Raw genomic sequence first — 19,018 nt, forward strand, 5'->3', positions numbered from 1 at the left:
TTAGAGACAATGGGGCACATCTTACCACTTCATGATACAGCTAGGGGATGCTTCATCATAAAAAATAGCTCCACATAAAATAGCAGATATCTGTTTCTAGCCTAGCCAATCTCCTTGATATGAACAAATTTTCTATGTTCAGTCCCCCCCCCACTCCAATATGGAAGAACAGTGGTACAGTCGAGACACAGATAACAATTGCAATTATGTGTAAAAGACCTTTAAGAGAAACAAGAACACAATATGGATTTAAAATTGTTGTATTTTCAAATAAGTTTGGCTTGAAATCCAGTAAGGCACAATAAATGCAAACAATGCATTCATAACTTGACCAGAGAGAATTTTCTATGTATCAACGTTGGCAAAACATTGCGATTAAATGCTTACTAAAGAGGAAAGGGAAGTTATTTTAACACGTGTGCGCTGACAGCCACACAAAATATTACAACATTCTTTTGTATAGACTTCCATCATTCAACAGATGCTTGAATAGCATCGCCATGGTTGTTATTCTTTACACAAAACTTGAGCTGGGAATGTTTGGCCAATAACTGTATTTCCCATAATGTGTGGCTGATGATGAATATTTGCAACACCCCCACACACCAAGACCCACTGCCAATTAGCACAAATATCACAACCCCAGCGGTACTTAGCCTTACCTAGGGACTGTGCCTTCAGTCAGTGGTTGAATACAGCACTAGAAAAGTGTACATGTAACTGCTTTGTAAGACAGCAGCCTGTAACCCACTGTCAACTGGTAAGAATTCAACGTCCCTGGTGCTTCCTTATATTTCTAATTAGGTGCTAGCAGATGTGTGGTGCAAACCATCCCTACTAGTTGACGGGCTATTACAGTGGCTTAATTCCCACTATTCTTGTCTTGGCATGGGATATTCTTTCCTGTGTCTTTCCCCCATGCCAACCTAGGAATGTAGCCACAACACAGCCACATAGGTGCAGAGCCGCCCCGATAATTAGCCAGGGTAATGCCACTACTTTGGTGTCAGAAGCCCCCCAGGAAGCACGCATGGATTTTGGGCAAGACTGTGTCCATTTGGGGTGAGATTTCACCCCCAAATCGGCACGATCTTGCCCCAAATTGGCACTGATGGCAGCGCCACGTCTGCATCAGCAGTGGAGGTGGCAGGGCAGGTGGCGGCAGGAGTGGCAAAACAGAACTTTCCAATTCTCCTCATGAGGTTGAAACAGGACACACCATCCCTGCAATAGGTAGGATTCTTGCAGAAGGACCATACTAACGTAACAACCACCATTTCAGTCCAGACTCCAACTCTTGGATGGTTCTTCCCACAATATTCCTCCATTCCAAGGATAGTTTGGGAGGAAGGTACAGAAAGCCCACTCCTGACCAGTAACTGTGAACTGGTCAGGATGACGAAATGTGCAACCTGGGAAGTCACATGAAAAGCACTGTAAGGTTTGTTAAGTAGCCGTTTTCCTTAACCCAGCCTTAGTGATATCTCATCATCTCCTGATTTATTGCTCTGAAAGTGTCTATTGTAAGCATACAAAGGCAAACTAGGTACTGGAGGAATTTCTTGTATGCCTAAGCTTCTTGAAAATGAAAACTGCCAACTGTTTGTGTTGCATTTCTGTTTGGGATATCATTGCCCACTTAAAACAAGTTTAAAAGACAAGGAAGCGGAGAACTCCCCTCCAGAGAAATAACTTTGGTCTGGTATAAAATGGATGCAGCTAAGGATTTGCAAATACGCATTTGTTAGGCCAAGTAGAACATCTTCATTTGCCTTCCTTCGATATGCAAAGCTAAAAAAAAAATACATTCTTTATTTCCAACCTGAGAAATTTCAAAGCAGGAGGTGCCCTGCACCGGTGGTTCAAACGTATCTACAGTAGTAAACAAGCAAACAGTGTATGTATTTGTGTGCTTCATTTCTGTATAGAAGGCCTGTATGATTTGTGACCCATCGAGCCAAGTGCAGCCCACCAGATTCTTAGGAGGGCATGAAAGGTGGCCCACTGCGTTCTGTTTCAATGTGCTGCAAATGGCGCAAGACCTTCTTTGCAGCATTCGACTGCACTCTGAAACGACAGGTTCACGTTTAAAGGGACTTCTGCCAGTGCAGTGATGCCACAGAGCTCTAACCCTGACTGAAAGTAATGCTCATGCAGGAGAAAACTTAAGCATTGCCACAACAGCGCCATTCTTTCCAGCACAGCACCACTGTATCAAGAGCATCTTTATGTAGCAACCTACGAATCCAGGAGATATGATCAGGAGTGAAATCTTTCTGTGCAGTACTCCTGGCGTCAAGGCACTTTTATGGGAGTTGAGAAAAATCAGGATTTCCCAGGTCTCGGTTGGCCAGCATAGAATATGGCTATACATATTCTGGGGCAATCTTCTGCTGCTAATTCCACAGGATCAAGCAGTTACAAAGAGAGATTCAAAATGTACTGTCTTTTTTAAAAAAATATTGAACTGCATTACATTCAAATGCAAGGAACAGGAGTAACGCAAAACTCCCCCTCCCCCAAAATATAACAAGTAGCTATTCAGTGCAAAAACAGTCTTTTCAATTAAGAGCAATATTTGGTTTACATCGTATTAGCATTACATTCTGCTAAAAAACAAAATCCAGCACCCATAATTGCTTGGGATCATAGTGCAGTCTCAAAAATAATTAATCCTTGTGAATCATCGGCTGATGAGTTGGTGGCTGCTTGGCCGTTTGGAATAACTTCAGGGTAATTCTTCTTAAAATAAACCTAGGGAGGAGGGGAAAGCTCTATGTTAGTTTCATAAAGCAGCTTGTTCTACATACTGCAACTAAAGGATGCATATCAATGGGAGAAGGACACAGTTGTAATACATATATTTTCCTTTAAAATTAGCAAAACTGTCTTCTGCTCTTCCAACAACTTGCAGCCAAGCTGCGGTGTATCAACATACATGCCTGCTATTCCCACTCAAAGTGCTAATAATTCAGATCAACTGATAACTTTATCATTTGACATTAAACAGATAAATAAAATCCTTTTACCGGCTCAGAAATGGAGATAAATTAAAAACAGGACGACAAAGCAGCCTCAAAATCTAGTGTCTGCACAAGGGCTTTTCATTTTCACACATAAAAATAAGCACAATGGATTTGGATGTTAATATCAAGGTTGTAATCCCTGCATTTTACAAACTATGATTGACAACCATTGAAACTTCGGGATGTACGTATGAAAGATCCCAGCGTTTAATTTGCGCCGTGGAGGAGTCATAGAGCCTTATAGAAATGTGATCTGGGGATAGGGTGCCACAATAATGAAAGGGAAAGGGAGAGCCGTAACAAAGGCTCCACCAAGCAACTTCTCTAAAATGTAAGATGATACCAAATAATAGGACAGTTCTTTGCCGAGCCTTTGAGTTCTTGAATTCTACCAATTTCTAGCTGAACTGCCAGAGATACAGGTTTCCTGATAAATGTATAATCAGAACATAAAGGAAATGAAATGCTGTCAAGTTTCACTGTTCCACAATCACCAGTTTTTAGTAGCTGTATCATATCTCTGCTCCCTGACAGATGCGTGTAACAAAATGAAATAATGTCAAGACTTGTGTGCTCTTATCGGAAAATGTGTTTGGGTGAAAAAGGACTTCAAAATGTATTTTCCCCCCAAAGAAGAATGTGAAAAGTTTTGTTTGAGCCTTTAAAACACACACAAAATATACTATCTTCCCCGCGGCTGACATGTGTCATGAGCTAGGCCTAATATTCATGCTGCCATGAAATGAGAGCATGAAACCCTAATCTTTAGTAATTTGAGTTGTTTGGGTATGTTCCAGTAAAGCTGTTAATAAATCGTTCTTTTAATTTACATAGAAAGGCCACCATCCAGTGAACGCTCTTATATGTAAGCCAATCTTTGCCAACGTGGACCCTCCAAAGTAGAGCTGGTGAGAGTTATAGCCCAGAAAATGACAACATGTTGGTGAAGGATTTTATATATATATGTGTGTGTGTGTGTGTGTGTGTGTGTGCGCGCAATGAACTCCTCTTGCATGCTATGGGAATTTCATGTTCTAAGATGCAACACAACTACAACGGAAATGGCTTTTGAACACCCCTGGTTGCCAATTTATTATCAGACAGGGCTCCTGTTCTTAAGAACTGTGCAGAAATTCAACAGAAGACACTTTCCTTATCACAGGTTCCCCCAATGTGATGTTTCCACAAAAAGAGTTGGCAACTCCAGTTAAAAAAATACAATCTCTTGGGGTTCTGTGGGATGAAATCCAGTGCCTACCATGGAGCTTTTATAATTTCAGGCTCAAATGGTACATGTAGTAGCCAGGGTCTACCAAAAGTACTGGCGTATCAGGACCACAGAGAGTACTGTTGTATGGGTTACCAGGCCCAGAGCCCAGACTCTGAGCTTTCATTTCATTTCATTTCAAAGCAAGTCACTAGCCCTCAAAGAAAGAATATTGCAAGGTGAAATCTACAGGTAACCTAAGTGATTTCTGTGAGATAAGCGTTCATAGCTGCTCCCACCGTTTTAGGCATGTGACGTCAGAGCTGTGACTATTGCAACACTTTTTTGTGCACCAGGCTACAGGAATCTGAAAGGGCTGCTATTTCCCCCTACCCTTTAGTGCAATTTTCCTACTTTAGTCTCATATTCTAGTAGCAATCAGGATGCCTCTTTCCTGTAGTGGAAAGATCCACTACGAGATCAGATGCTCCCTAGAAGTTGTTTTTTAGGGGAAGGAAACTTGTTACCCGTCCACAGCTTTTGCTGAGGAAGTTCTGAAGACCTGGGACCGAACAAGAAACATGGTGCTCCCACCACTCCTTGACTCTTTGCCCCCTCCCCACTTTGTAACCACACTGTACATAACTCCTCCCCCTCTTGCATCATTGGCTGCTGGCTGCAATGGCAGAAGATGCATTTTAAGATAGTATTTTAACCCAAGGTGAAAAAGTGAGCTTCTTTTAAGAGTGTTAATAGTGAGACTCTGCCACATTACCCTAGGACAGAATGAAAGCAGCAGCGGCCTTTCAGCCCTCGCTGAAAGCATCTCAGGGTGGAAAGGAGAAGAAAAAGCATTTAGTTGAGTTAGAGTCTTAATACTGGAAGATATATGAGCGAGAGATCCCTGGCACTTCAAAGAAACGAGGATACTATGAAATAAAGATCACAATGACTACATTAAAAACACTTTTAAAAGGCGTTACTTGCAGTAGCTAAAATTTTAATCTTTGCTCAACATACCTACACAGAATCAAAGCTTTGGGAGGAACCACAGGGCTTGCCTGGTTCAGCTTTCCAAGCACTGAACCAAAAATTCAACCCTTTCTATACTTTTCCAATAAACCTCTGGTTGCAGCAATTTCAGAGCTTCTCCAGAAGAGCTGTTTGTTTGCTTAATGACACTATCTACTCTCCATTCATCAAAGCCTCCTTCTTCTTTCCTCTTATTTAAAAGAGGGCCATGGTTAAAGAACGGGGATCAAGGATGACCAGTTGAAACCAAGAGTTTGAAACCATTTTAAAATGGTTCATCGTAAACCCTGGTTAGGATTAACTGCACAGATCAACTGATGTGTGTGTGTTTGTGGAGAACATAATCCTGAGGCCTGCTAACTGCGGCTAAGGGCTTAGGCCCTTAAAATGTCAGTAAGTTGACATATTAAATTCTTTCGCTGCCTAAGAATTCAGGATCAGGGATCAGTGCAAGGGTGAGGGCTGCCAAATGTGGGGCTCCTTATCTTCTTCCTGCCACTGCTACCGTACTACTCTTCTTTGCGGCAGCAGTAGCAGTGCCTGATGCTTCGCTGCTGTTGCCCCGTTTGACATCAGGCCTTGTTGTTGTTTGAGTGGTAGCAGGGCAGGGAGCTTCTCTGCCACCACCCCTTCTTCCTGGCCTGCAACCCATCCAGTACACCCAATAGTGTGGCAAATGGAGAGCTGGGGTAAGGAACCAATTTGCTTCTCTCCTGCTGCATGAAAACAATTGCCTTATCCCCTCTCATTGTGGGGTCAGCCCTGAGTACTGTAAATAGCCATTTACCTGGTTATCCGTGGTGAATAAAAGCGATTTACTGTTGCCAAGGTTGGGAAACATTTGTCATATTTGGAAGAGTTTATTAGCTCCCCACCCACTGCCTTTTCCAGGCCAAATATTTTATATGAATGAGTACACAAGCAGGCCAGGAAGGATTTTATTGAGCTTATGTGCAAGGCAGCAAGAACAAAATATCATTAGAGATTGGGAAATGGATTCAGTGTGGAGTTGCTGTTGTTTTTGCCCAAAGAATCAGAGGAAAAACTAGTGCTTTAAAGAATACTATATATTCACATTGGATATGGAGTTTTCTTGTAGCTTGCATAGCACAGGCATAAACTGCAGATTTGCTGGACAAAAAAAAAGCATGGGCTCTAGGAGCACAGTGAATCTTCATTGCAACCCCAGCTTCAATTTGCAACACGGTGGTCAGGGAAAAGCACAGCGTGTCTAGGACTAGAGTATGTATTATCTTCCCCGCAGATATAAAAACAAACAATCCCAAGCATAGTTGTTGTCTGCAATGGCAGCATGTCATTTTCAGCTCTGGGTATATATTATTCTAAATCCCAGTAATAAAGCGCTGAAAAACAAGAGTTTATAACTGAAAAGCCACGAGACCTTTAACTATAGTGGAGAGGATGGGGTTTTCTGAAATACTGAATGTGCTAACTTGTGAAAAGTAAATTGTTGAGACAAACTTAATTACAACATTTTAGCAGGGGTAGGGAGAGGCGGAGAACAGCCTTACCTGTTTTGCTGTTTCCATTATGGATGCAGCTTCGGCCTTGCCCACTTGTTGAACCATCTTGTAAAACAGGCTCTCCTTTTCTTGGAGCAAAATGTACGGCTCATCATATTCTTTCAGACGTCCTGAATCCAAAACCTGATGAGTCAGCGGAAAGCAAGCCAGTTAACAACAGGTGAAGTTTGGCAACAACAAAAACAAGTACTATGATTTCACATGCGCATGAATTTTATGGCCCGAGAGATGAATGCTCCAGATTCACTTTCAACAGGAAAAGTAAATTAGTGCTGTAAACTACTGTTTAGCAACATACCGTAACTTACCATTATTTAGTTGTTATATGTGAAGGTTCTATAGTGGCAGGCTTTGAGGAAGGACTAGCCCAGAATCCTGCTCTCACAATAGCCAGAGGTGGGAAACTGGGGCTACAAGCAGGATGCAATTGCAGTGGTTTGCTGCCACTCATATCCCCCCCCCCCCATTTCGGCCCTGATTTTCAGGGCCATACATATAATTATTATTTTTTTAAATAGAGTATATACTGCAAGAGCCAAACTACTAGAAATATGTCATTAAGGCACTCATGTAGTGGAAAAAAAAGGTAAAGGGTCAAGGATCCCTGGGCAGTTAAGTCCAATCAAAGGCGACTATGGGGTTGCGGCGCTCATCTTGCTTTCAGGGCGAAGGAGCTGGTGTTTGTCCACAAACAGCTTTTCGGGTCATGTGGCCAGCATGACTAAACTGCTTCTGGCGTAACAGGACACTGTGATGGAAGCCAGAGTGCACGGAAACGTCATTTACCTTCCCACCACAGCAGTAACTATTTATCTACTTGCACTGGTGTGCTTTCAAACTGTTAGGTTGGCAGGAGCTGGGACAGAGCAATGGGAGCTCACTCCGTCACGTTGATTCGAACCACTGACCTACTGACTGGGAAGCCCAAGAGGCTCAGTGGTTTAGACCACAGAGCCACCCAATGGCTGACACAACAGGAATGCCAGCATCTGAAATCTTTTGACTTCCTCAGTCCTTTGCAGTAGACATTGGCCTACTCCTAAGTGGGCTTGGGAGCAATACTATACACAAGAAGCTGGCATAAAGCAGCCCGGCAGTAAGTTAAGCCAGTATAAAGTTTCGCTAGTTCCAAATTCCATTTAGGGGCAGGCCTAAGCTTGGCAAAGGCCAAGCAAGCCTGTAAAACAGCGTTTGAGTTATACCACACTTCTTGCCAGCTTAGCTTATCCAGGTTTGCCAGGTCATATGTCTGAGCTGAATGAGTTTAGGATCCAGTCTAACTCCGCTTTTCTCTTCCTGCCCCCACCACAGGTCTTATGATACCTTAAAATCCACCAGACTCGGCTCAGTGGTGCAAACACGCCAGCAGAGCCAAACCGATGTTCCTGTTGGTTGGTTTGCACTGCGCTGACCTCCCTTGTCAGTTCTTCCTCCTGGTATGCAGTGACTCAGCTGCTGGGAGGTCAGGTGAATGCCACTTCAAATCTCTGTCCTGCTACTGGTGGGTTTTACTCCACTAAATATGCTTTGGTCTGTAGCCTGTATCTGTGTCATTTAGCTCAATAAATATCATACAACACTGCAAATATTCTCAACCTGTATTTTAACTTCTCACCACTGTTATCTCCTGTTTAACATATACAATGATACATTATCAATGTTATATATTCATTGCAATCTTTTATTTACTACAGTTAATCATAATTAAGAGAATCTTTATTCAGAGTTTAAGGATAATTGAATCTTTCATGTACACACAGTATTGGCACAACAATTAAGATGTCCTATAATTCGGCATTTCAATGTGTAATTTTAAAGAAGGATAGCTCTTTATTGTGTAACCACTCCCTTTGAAATGAAAGAGGGGAAAATCTAGTCTATAAATATAGGCTTCGCTCTTCACAGAAGTTATATTTGCTTGGCCCCAAATAGAGCATAAAAAGTCTCACCCCCAGTCCATATATTTGCTTCTTTAAAAACACGGCATGAAAAAAGATTTTAGGTGGCTGTATCAGCTGTGCTTCAAGAACAGAACACCGTCCCAGACAAAAACAACTTCTAACCATCTTTTTTGTCTCGTGCTAACTACATGGTCATGCAGTGCTACCTCAGACCCCCACAAAAAAGAATTTGAGATGCTACAGGTCTTATCTATCTAGAACATGACACAGGAAAATGGCTGTAGGTTGCTTTTGGTACTGACAACTGCTACTGATCTGGGGAGACTCTTCTTGCTAACCTCACTTTGTTGCCTTCTTAAAATGAACACATATGAACCAGAGCATAATAAGAACAGATTGTGCTAAAAAGTGAATATCCCCACTTGTTTTCGGACATTTTGCAAAAGGAAAAGGAAAAACGAATCTGTTGTCAAGTAGAGATGGGAGACGTGTTCACGTGTGAAGTGACACACATTTTTCACTTTGAAATATGTAACATTCCTCAATCAAACATCAGATTAGAATATTTAAATGGCATGAGGCACAACCAGAAGCCATGACAAAATGGGTCGTTTGTTTGAAATGGACAGAAAACAAATGCAGTTTCTTATTTGTCTCCATTTTTATTACCGCTCTATTATAACACCTTAGTTAGGTAAAGGTAAAGGGACCCCTGACCATTAGGTCCAGTCGTGGCTGACTCTGGGGTTGCGGTGCTCATCTCGCTTTATTGGCTGAGGGAGCCGGCATACAGCTTCCAGGTCATGTGGCCAGCATGACTAAGCCGCTTCTGGCGAACCAGAGCAGCACACGGAAACGCCGTTTACCTTCCCGCCGGAGCGGTACCTATTTATCTACTTGCACTTTTGATGTGCTTTCGAACTGCTAGGTTGGCAGGAGCAGGGACTGAGCAACGGGAGCTCACCCCATCACAGGGATTCGAACCGCCGACCTTCTGATCGGCAAGTCCTAGGCTCTGTGGTTTAACCCACAGCGCCACCTGTGTCCCTAACACCTTAGTTACAAGGATGTTAAAGTAAATAGCCAACAGTGTGCTACAAACCTCCGCATTGAGAATTATGAATATTAAGAACATTTTCTGATATCGCTTCATTAGTTTTGCCTTCCAAATCTGAGATTCAAAAGTATCCTGTTGGGATTGGCAAAGACTAGGAGAATAGCAGAAGGATTTAGGATTGAAACCTGTTGAAGCAGAACCCAGGGAAGAGAACAGGTTTGCATAACACGTAACCCACCCAGTCAAATGCAGCCCAGCAGCCATATCTCGTGTGTAAATATATACTGAATATTTTAAGAATTTCTATATAAAGACATCAAGTGGCTTCTAAGATTTGTTTCACACATGCCTCACTATCGTCACTACACCAGAAGTACAGTGCCACCGTGTCACCAAAACAAAAGACTACAATCATTGCTACGCCTAACTCCAAAACAAAGCCTGGAGGGCTGGTGGCTGAAATATGGATACCATGATTCCACAAGTCGAACTGCCCTGAGACCCCCGGGTATAGGGCGGAATATAAATTCAATAAATAAAAAATAATCCAACATAGCTGGTGTTCTGACTCGCCTACTGTAAGTTTTTCAGAAAATGTGATCTGCCAATTTCTCATTCTCCACTCCAAATGTTTGGCAAGCCCCTCCCTCAATTTCACAGACCCACTCAAGCGGGCTTGTTCCCTGGTGGGCTTCATTTGGCTTGACAGATCACAAGTTATGCAGGTTCAGAATGAGCAGCACTGGAGGGCTGGGATGGAGCGGCAAAGATAAAGAATCCTGCTCAGCCCCCTCTTGAATTTCCCATGGCACCACCCACATGTCCTTCGGCTTTCTCCCTGGCTACTTGGGTTAGAAATTTGCTTTCAAATATAACCAAAAGATCGGACACATAAGGTGCTTAATTCTGCGGCAGCTCCCATGTTTATGCAGGCACCCCACAAAAAACGGAGGATACAAAATCTGGCAGTAGGCGTGCACACAGATGCACCGAAATGAGACAAGGGACCAGGCAGCTGCCAGGGTTGTTGTTTTATCTAAGGGGCCTGTGACCTGCTTGATCCCCACCCCATTTCAGAGTCCCCAGCTTACTTGGAATTTAATTAATTTCCCAACCATGTTTCAATTGATCGTCTGCAGCAGCAGGGGAAAGCAGTGGTGAAAAGATCAGGTGTGATTTCACGAAGACTGCAAATGTTCCAGCCGCTGGGCTGCCAGTTTTGTGGAATGAAATGGTTAAAGGGAAGGGGGTGTGGGGAAGCCAAAAAAGAGCAGCCTCTTGTGCGATTATGTTATATTTCAGAATAGCACCTGATGTCAAGTCGCAGATGTCAAAGTAGGGCCTAGGGCAAGGGATAGGCGCTTCTATTCCAACGAACGCATATATAAATTATAATCAAAACCTAATACTTTGGCCAAGTTTCTGACATTCCTGCTCAGGCTGAGAACTCTAGGAGATGAACCCAGAGGAACAAAGGTGTGGGGGGGGGAGTGAAAAGAGCGGCAGAATCCAACCCTGAACTATGTGTACTTTAGTGTTGTCATCAAAATTACAGCCAGATTGAGGAGAGAGCTCTTCCTACGGAACATGACAACTTAATTTTTTACTCCAGACAGTGCCACAGAATGCAACTGCTACATTTGTCTTCATAACCCAGACAGACTCAGAGTCACTGCAAGACAAGACAGGAATAACCCAAAAGGAGAGGGAGGCAGTAATATTCCAGCATAGAACCTGAGCTCAGGAGAACATGATTTGAGTACTAGATTTCATATAAATTAATTGGTGTGACCTTTTCTTCGCTCCCACTATTCCTACAGAGGTATCGATTGCGCTGTTCACGTGGCTTCAGGTATGCTCCAAACCTGAACAGATGAGATCTGAATGTTTAACCAGCTCTCAGGATGCTGTCCTAGCCTCCTGCTACTGCCCCCTTTTATATTTTTCCTGGTTGCACGACTCCTCCTAGCCATTTAAAAATCCAAAGAATTCCAGAATGCAACCATTTCTTTAATTAAGCAGAAACCAAAAACAAACAACCAGACATAAAAATAAAAAATCAAATTCTCCAATAATGTTTTATTAACATTGGTGATATCATAGAATTGTAGAATTGGAAGGGACCCTAACAATCATCTAGTCCAGGGGTAGTCAATCTTTTTATACCTAGCGCCCACTAATGCATCTTTCTTGATGGTAAAATTTCCTTACCGCCCACCAGTGCTCGATGGAAGGAAGATTCAGCTTGTGCCGTAGAACCCCCTACCACCCACCTAGAATCCTGAAACGCTCACTGGTGGGCAGTAGGGACCAGGTTGACAATCCCTGATCTAGTCCAATACCCTGCAATGCAGGAATATACAGCTGTCTCATATGGGGATTGAACCTGCAACCTTAGCATTTCAGCACCACGCTCTAACCAACTGAGCTATCTCAACTGGGTTTTCTTCATTTTGAAAGTCATGATATTGGGTTTTACTCAGAGCTTGTTGTTGGCATCTATCCGTCTCAAGATACAATGGCATGCACCTCAGGGGATGAAGCTAAACCGCTAGAGCAGCGGTTCTCAACCTGTGGGTCCCCATGTGTTCTTGGACTACAACTCCCATCATCCCTGAGCTCTGGCCTTGCTAGCTAGGGGTGATGGGAGTTGTAGTTCAACAAGATCTGGGGACCCAAGGTTGAGAAAGGCTGCGCTAGGGAATCACAGCGCCTGCTATGGCTGCAGAGATCAGTAACTCATATGTAACTGCTCTCTCCTGTGTTGTTTTTGCTGCATTAGCAGCACCAAAGTGACCTCTCCAAGGAGTGCATGGGATGTTGGGAAGGGTAGTACCTCTGGTGGAGAACATGTTGTGCTCCTTCTGGGGTAGTCTGTCCACCTTTGTTTTTATGAGCTCTCACCTGTGGCTCCTAGAAGCTGTCAGCATGTGACAGTTGCCATGCCCTGGGAAATAGCTTTGACTGGCTGGCTAAACCAGGTGAGGGTAGCTGATGGGTCTCAAACCCTTGGTGAGTTAGGGACTTCCCCTGCATGCAAAGACAGACTCTGGTGGATTGAGCAGACGAGACCAGTGGTGGGTCAAATGGTCGAGATGGTGGTTACTGCAAGTGTTGTAGAGGGAAATGGGAGGCAGATGGGACTCATCTAGGAGAAGGAAAACTCCAGTGCCTTGCAGCTATATTCACCTGTCAGAAAGTTTTCACGAGTAAACTCTTAGGGAAAATCCATACCTGCTACCTTACAGGACATCTCTGAGAGAAGTGAAAGCTAAGGAGGAAATCCCATGCAAATCTGGAATGGAGTCCTTAAAACGGTTGGATGGATGGTTTTGATGAATGTAATAATGGAATACTGAATGGTTTAGTTTATGTAAAATATGCAGGGATTTATGGTATGCAAAACGAACCATGGAAAGAGAAGAAGGGAAGTCAATCATATTTTAAGGATGCAAAATGAGTAATTTAAATTGTAAAACAGAAAATTTAATAAAAATTACACACACACACACACACACACACACACACTGGAGCTGATCAGAGTTGTAATCTAAATCATGTACAGGAGACAAGCCTGATCCAATGCTAACACTTTTACTAAAGTACATACTAACCCTACTTTTTTTTACAATGCTCAATAGGAACGTCGGTATGCAAAGGGTTCCCTGAAGGTAGAACGTTTAAAAACTACTGCCTTGAAGAATAACTCTATGCTATTCCAAAATTCCACCGCTCAACTAAATTTGCATAACTAAACTCCCCACATGCTGTTTAGCAGTAAGAATTGCCAAGGAGAACACAAATCATAATAAGCCACAATCTTGCCTAAAGCTGTTACACACCTGGATATTTTGTTTACCTGGTAAAGTGTTGGGGAAAGATTAATGTAGTTTGTACGGGGGGAAAGCGCTTGCAAGATGACCTACAAAGCCAAACATAGATTCAGCGCACACATTATTTCCTTCTAGCCACTAGATGGTATCAGAGCAAATATCCCTTGAGCTGAAAACTCAGAAGTTAACAGTATTTAAGGAATGTAAAGCAAATCTAAGGCGTGTATCTCACACTACCTGTTAATGAATCATGTATGCAGGACTTAACAATGTAGTGAAACTCCAAAGTCCACAATAAAATCACAATAAAAGGAGAAACTTTTATTTCAGCAGCAATGGGACTGCACCTATTGCTTAATAGGGTCACAAAACTAAGACATACAGCAGGGGTCAAATTATTCCACTAGTGTATTCCAAAAGCCTGGTAGAAAAGATAGGGTTTTACTTGGCTTCTAAAACTGGAAAGAAATGCTACCTAGTGGGTGTCTTTGGGAAATGTAATCCCAAATTGTGGCACTTCCACAAAGACACCTTTGATTGAATCAGAGGCTTCCTTGGGCATAGACTCTGAGTGGCACCTGATGGAATAGATGGATGATCAGAAAAGCCATTGCCCAGGCTGTTTTATCACTTTATAGAGAGTGACTAATCTAGCACCTAAAAGAGAGTCTGGAAATCAAACAGATGGCCAAGGCAACTGGTCCGAAATCAAAGTAAAACCAGCCCTCCGGTCTTCTCTCAGTAATAATTCAGCTGCAATATCTGTAGCTTCCAAACTGTTTATTCCACAGGAATCCCTCCCTCGAATGCAATAATGTCATCATTCTGCAATTAGGTCTGTGGTCTCCAGGAAGATGTACAGCTGGAATATTAGAACAATAGGTATCCACTCCTGATCATATACACTTAAGGTAGTGTAACAGTGCCCAGCACAAGCAATCCTGCCTTCCCCAAATTAAAATGAACCAAGCAGCCAATTTATCAGCAACAGTTGAATGTTTAAAATAACCTTTCTAAAAAAACACACCAAAATCCATAAGCTTTTCTTTTGGGAATTATAGGGACAGAACTACAGTGGTGCCTCACAAGACGAAATTAATTCGTTCTGCGAGTTTTTTTCGTCTTGTGAAGCACCGCTGTGTATTGACAGTTTCCCATAGGAATGCATTGGCGGTTTTAAAAAAAAGGCGCAAGACGTTTTCGTCTTGCGAAGCAAGCCCATAGGGAAATCCGTCTTGCGAAGCAACTCAGAAAACGGAAAACTCTTTCGTCTTGCGAGTTTTTCGTCTTGAGAGGCATTCGTCTTGCGAGGTACCACTGTACCTAAACTGTATAGAAACTTATTCATATATGCAACTACAGCAGCAAGAATGTTACTTGCCCCAAATTGGAAAGAAGCAGAAGTCCCAGCAAAAGAAGAATGGATACGAAAATTTACGGATTATGCAGAAATGGCGAAACTTACCAGAAGAATAAGGAATCAAGATAACAAATCTTTTATAAAAGAATGGAAATGGTTTATTAAATATTTACAGATAAATTATAAACGGATAAAAACATTGGCAGGATTATTGTAACAACCTGCAGTTTTATAAGAGTATATTTTTAAGGTGATGAAAAAATTAAGTTAATTTGGATATGCAAGAAGATGTTAGAAACAAATTTAAGGAACTGCAAAAAGAGGGGGAAGGAAGTCAAGTTTTGAAATGTCAAAATGATTGTAAAATTAGTGAAATGTATAAAATTAGTGAAATGGATAAACTGGAAAAGTATAAATAAATAAAAAAGTGGTAGCAGAAAAAGAACAATAAGTATCCACTCCTGATCATATACACTTAGATAGAGGGACAGTAGAATAGTGGGACAAGCAATCCTGCCTTCCCCAAATTAAAATGAACCAAGCAGTCAAGTTATCAGCAACAGTGGAATGTAGGAACCTGCCATGACCACTGGTCCATCAAGCTCATAACTGTCAGCACTGACTGGCAGAAAGAAGTTCTCCAGGGTTTCTGGCAGGGGAACCTCCCGGCCCTAACTGAAGACATCATGGATTGAACGAGGGACCTTCTGCATGCAAATCAGATGCTCCACGACTGAGCTATGGCCGTTCCCCAGTGGGCAAAGTCTTACCATCCCAGTTTACCAGGTGACTTCCTCCCACTCCCCATCTCCTGGAAAGGAGTTGTGTGTTCCTGGCACAATTACAGGTTTTAAGAACCATCAGAAAGGGCAGTAGGCCTACTGTTCATCAATCAGTGGAGCGGCGATAAGACTGGGAAAATCTGGACCTGTAAAAAGGTAAAGGAGTATTGGGAAATAATTCATAATGAATTGAAAAAAATGTTTGAAAGTACTTTAACAAAACAACAACAACAGAGTCCTTTTTGTTGGGGACAACTCAGAAAGAAATTCCCAGGTGTCAAAAAGGGTTATTTATGTATGCCACTACTGTGTCCTATGTTTCATTAGCTGAAAAATGGAAAACGAGCGAGGTCCCAACTAAAGAAGAATGGCAGCTTAAACTTATAAGAATATGTACAAGAGAACAAGAAGAACATATGTTTAGAGAAGACTGGAAAATATTTATTGAATATATGGGGGGAAATTGTGTACACCTAAAAATGTTGGTAGCATTAAGATAAATTCTATAGTATAAATAAGTTTTGATGGATGTAATAATGGAATACTGAATGGCTTAGTTTATGTAAAATATGCAGGGATTTATGATATGCAAAATGAACCATGGAAAGCGAAGAAGGGAAGTCATTGATATTTTAAGGATGCTTAAATGAGTATTCTAAATTGTAAAAGAGAAAATTTAATAAAAATTATATTAAAAAAAAGACTAGGAAAACTTGAGAGGATGACTCCAACGGTGATATTTGATATAGATTTCCCTTTTTGCAGATAACGGATACTTGAATCTCTGGATTACAGATGGCGCAACTGTAAAATCGAATTTTCAAAACTCTTATTTTTTGGAGCAAATGGGGGGAAGGGCAGGGGAAACACGAGGGACAAGGGAGAGACCATGGCTTAGTTTTGCAGTCAGAAGGTTCCAAGTTCAATTCCTCTATATAAGAAAGACTCCTGTCTTAAACTCTGGAAAGTGGCTGTTGAAAATACCGAGCAAGGTGGACCACCGGTTTGACTGCATATAAGGCAGCTGTTTGTGTTTCTCAAAGATAGTATTGGCCTCAACAAACGAATAATACTGCGGCTTTTTTCACATGCTTTTGCACAAACAATGTGGAATGTTAACATTCTAATCTGAAAACCTGCCTACTCTACTGGTTTTGTAAACTAGTTTCAGAAGTGAACAACACATTGTCTTGATGAGGTGAGACAGAAGATCAGATCATCTATGTAAATAGTTCCAGGAACTCTTCTTAGAAGATGGTGATTATCTAAACCCACGCCAGTTAGGACTCAGGTGACATTTTGGCAGAGACCGTTTTAGCAGCCCTGGAAAAAGATCTATGATGTGCATCCTACATTCCAGTGTTTTATTTATGGGTGGAAATATTTCTGTTTTGTAAGTAAGCACATTGGTAACAATGAATGAATGTTGACCACAAGTTAAATATTAAGCGAGCCTGGCAGTTTCTAAGGGTTGTTTTGTTTTTGTTTTCTTTACTAAATACAAACAAAATAGACATCAGAAAGTCTCCTAATGTCAACTGAAAGTTTTCCAAAGCAAATTGTCTTATGCAAACTACCCAGTTCAAAATTTTCTAGAAAACCCACATCACCGGACCACAATTAGACAAGGGGAATATGAGCTTGCTTTTACTTCTAGACATTTTAACGGTTAGGGAAGAAAATTGACTATCAAGTTTTTCCAGATCGTAAGATAAAGTTGAGGCTGGGAGTAGTTCCATAGCAGTTCCACTCCTGTCTACATCTAATCTGATTTGGCCACGATAAGGAAATGTTGTCCATGATTATTTACCACCTAGCCATTTCAACACGTTGCAAAATTTAATAATTCCAAAATACAGAAGCGCTTTCACTTACGCAAGATTAAATATACTGCCTTCAGCTGTACTTGAGGGTCGATTTCAAAAAATCCCGCTGGAAAAACGGTTACGTCCATGTGGAGATGCCAGTATTGAATCAGTAGCTCATGTGCTTCTAGCTTGACCTCTTTATAAAGATTTGAGGAATGAGGTCCTCTACAGCTATCAATACCAGGTCGATCAACCATTGCTACTGTGTCCTTCCTTCTAGCAGATCAAGATGATCAGGTGATAGGAAAAACTGCATACTGTAGTTAAGTTTTTACTTCTATCTTCAGTACATTTTATTTTATTGCTATGGCTAGTGGCTGATGCAAATAAAGATTCTTCTGAGTCCTGCCTACATCAGTGCCAGACAGTGAGTTCTATCTGATAGGCTTTGAACTTTGAGATACTGTATGATTCAATGTTGTATCCATTTGATGGCAAGGGAGAGGGACGGTGTGAAATTCTGGAGTGTGGTGTCATGACAATATTTAGAACTATTTTAAAAATGTTTTCATTAAACTCCCAAGTAGAGGCAAAAATCTTGAGTGAATGAGAAAACACAGAAACTGAAGCTCAACCCAAGCCAAAAAAAGATGTTGCAAACGGCTCAAATTGCAGATGGCAGGGTAGTCTACTCAGTATGAAATCAATATAACAGAAGATTAAGTGAGGCACGTGTAATATTTTGTAGGATGTTTTTAACTGAAAGGAGAAATAAGTTGCTCCCCATGTTGCAGAGGCTCGACTGGCAATGTGAAATACATGAGTAACTGCGATGTGAAATGAAAGAATGACAATACATCAAGTGGGTCAATGCTAGCACTTCTAGACTTAACTGTGACAGGATTTCTAGCATGTTACATGTTACCAATGCCGCAATGTCTGTGCTGCCTACAACTGTTCTTGCGAATTACCTCTATTACATACATAGTTATGCCTGGCTTTACTTTTCTACATTTTGTTTAGCTCTGCACCTAACTTACAATCACCAGCACCCCACAAAAAAATCATCCAACCAACCGCGTAAATATACTTGACAACTTAGGCTCCCTGATGAAGTGGACTATCGTCCCCAAAACTCATAATAAATCTAGCCTTTAAGATGCCGCAACACTGTTTGTTGTTTTTTCAGCAAGAGACTTCAAGAGTTTTTGCTATGGTAATAAAGAATAAGATTTATAGGACATTGGCTCAATCAAGCTAATATTTTCCCTACTCAATTAACTTTTATCAGATAACTAATATTGCTATCTGTCATTTACACGTTTGCCTTTAATAAAAGTACCAAGCCTTCTCCATTACACAACAATTTGTTTTCACAGGTTACTATGTGCAGGCTATCCCTCCATCTTTTGCCTTTTCTCTATTTTTCCTCTCTTTTTTTTTAATGTCACATACCACAGATGTCTCC

At 41.6% G+C, this 19,018-nt stretch overlaps 1 protein-coding gene across 2 annotated transcripts in view; it reads right to left on the minus strand.

Annotated features, from left to right (window-relative positions):
- Window positions 1–244: 244 nt before the first annotated feature.
- The window catches only part of ABCC4 (ATP binding cassette subfamily C member 4 (PEL blood group)), a 158,618-nt gene continuing 139,844 nt past the window's right edge, over window positions 245–19,018 (minus strand). For both annotated transcript variants that reach the window (XM_083435777.1, XM_083435776.1), the window contains exons 30-31: window positions 6,798–6,932; window positions 245–2,754 (exon numbers count right to left, since the gene is read on the minus strand). In XM_083435777.1, coding sequence (XP_083291903.1) covers window positions 2,647–2,754; window positions 6,798–6,932 — 243 coding nt within the window. In that variant the 3' untranslated portion in view covers window positions 245–2,646. The remainder of the gene's footprint in view (window positions 2,755–6,797; window positions 6,933–19,018) is intronic.

This window comes from Podarcis tiliguerta (assembly GCF_965153285.1).
Source record: "Podarcis tiliguerta genome assembly, chromosome: 4".
Lineage (NCBI taxonomy): Eukaryota > Metazoa > Chordata > Lepidosauria > Squamata > Lacertidae > Podarcis > Podarcis tiliguerta.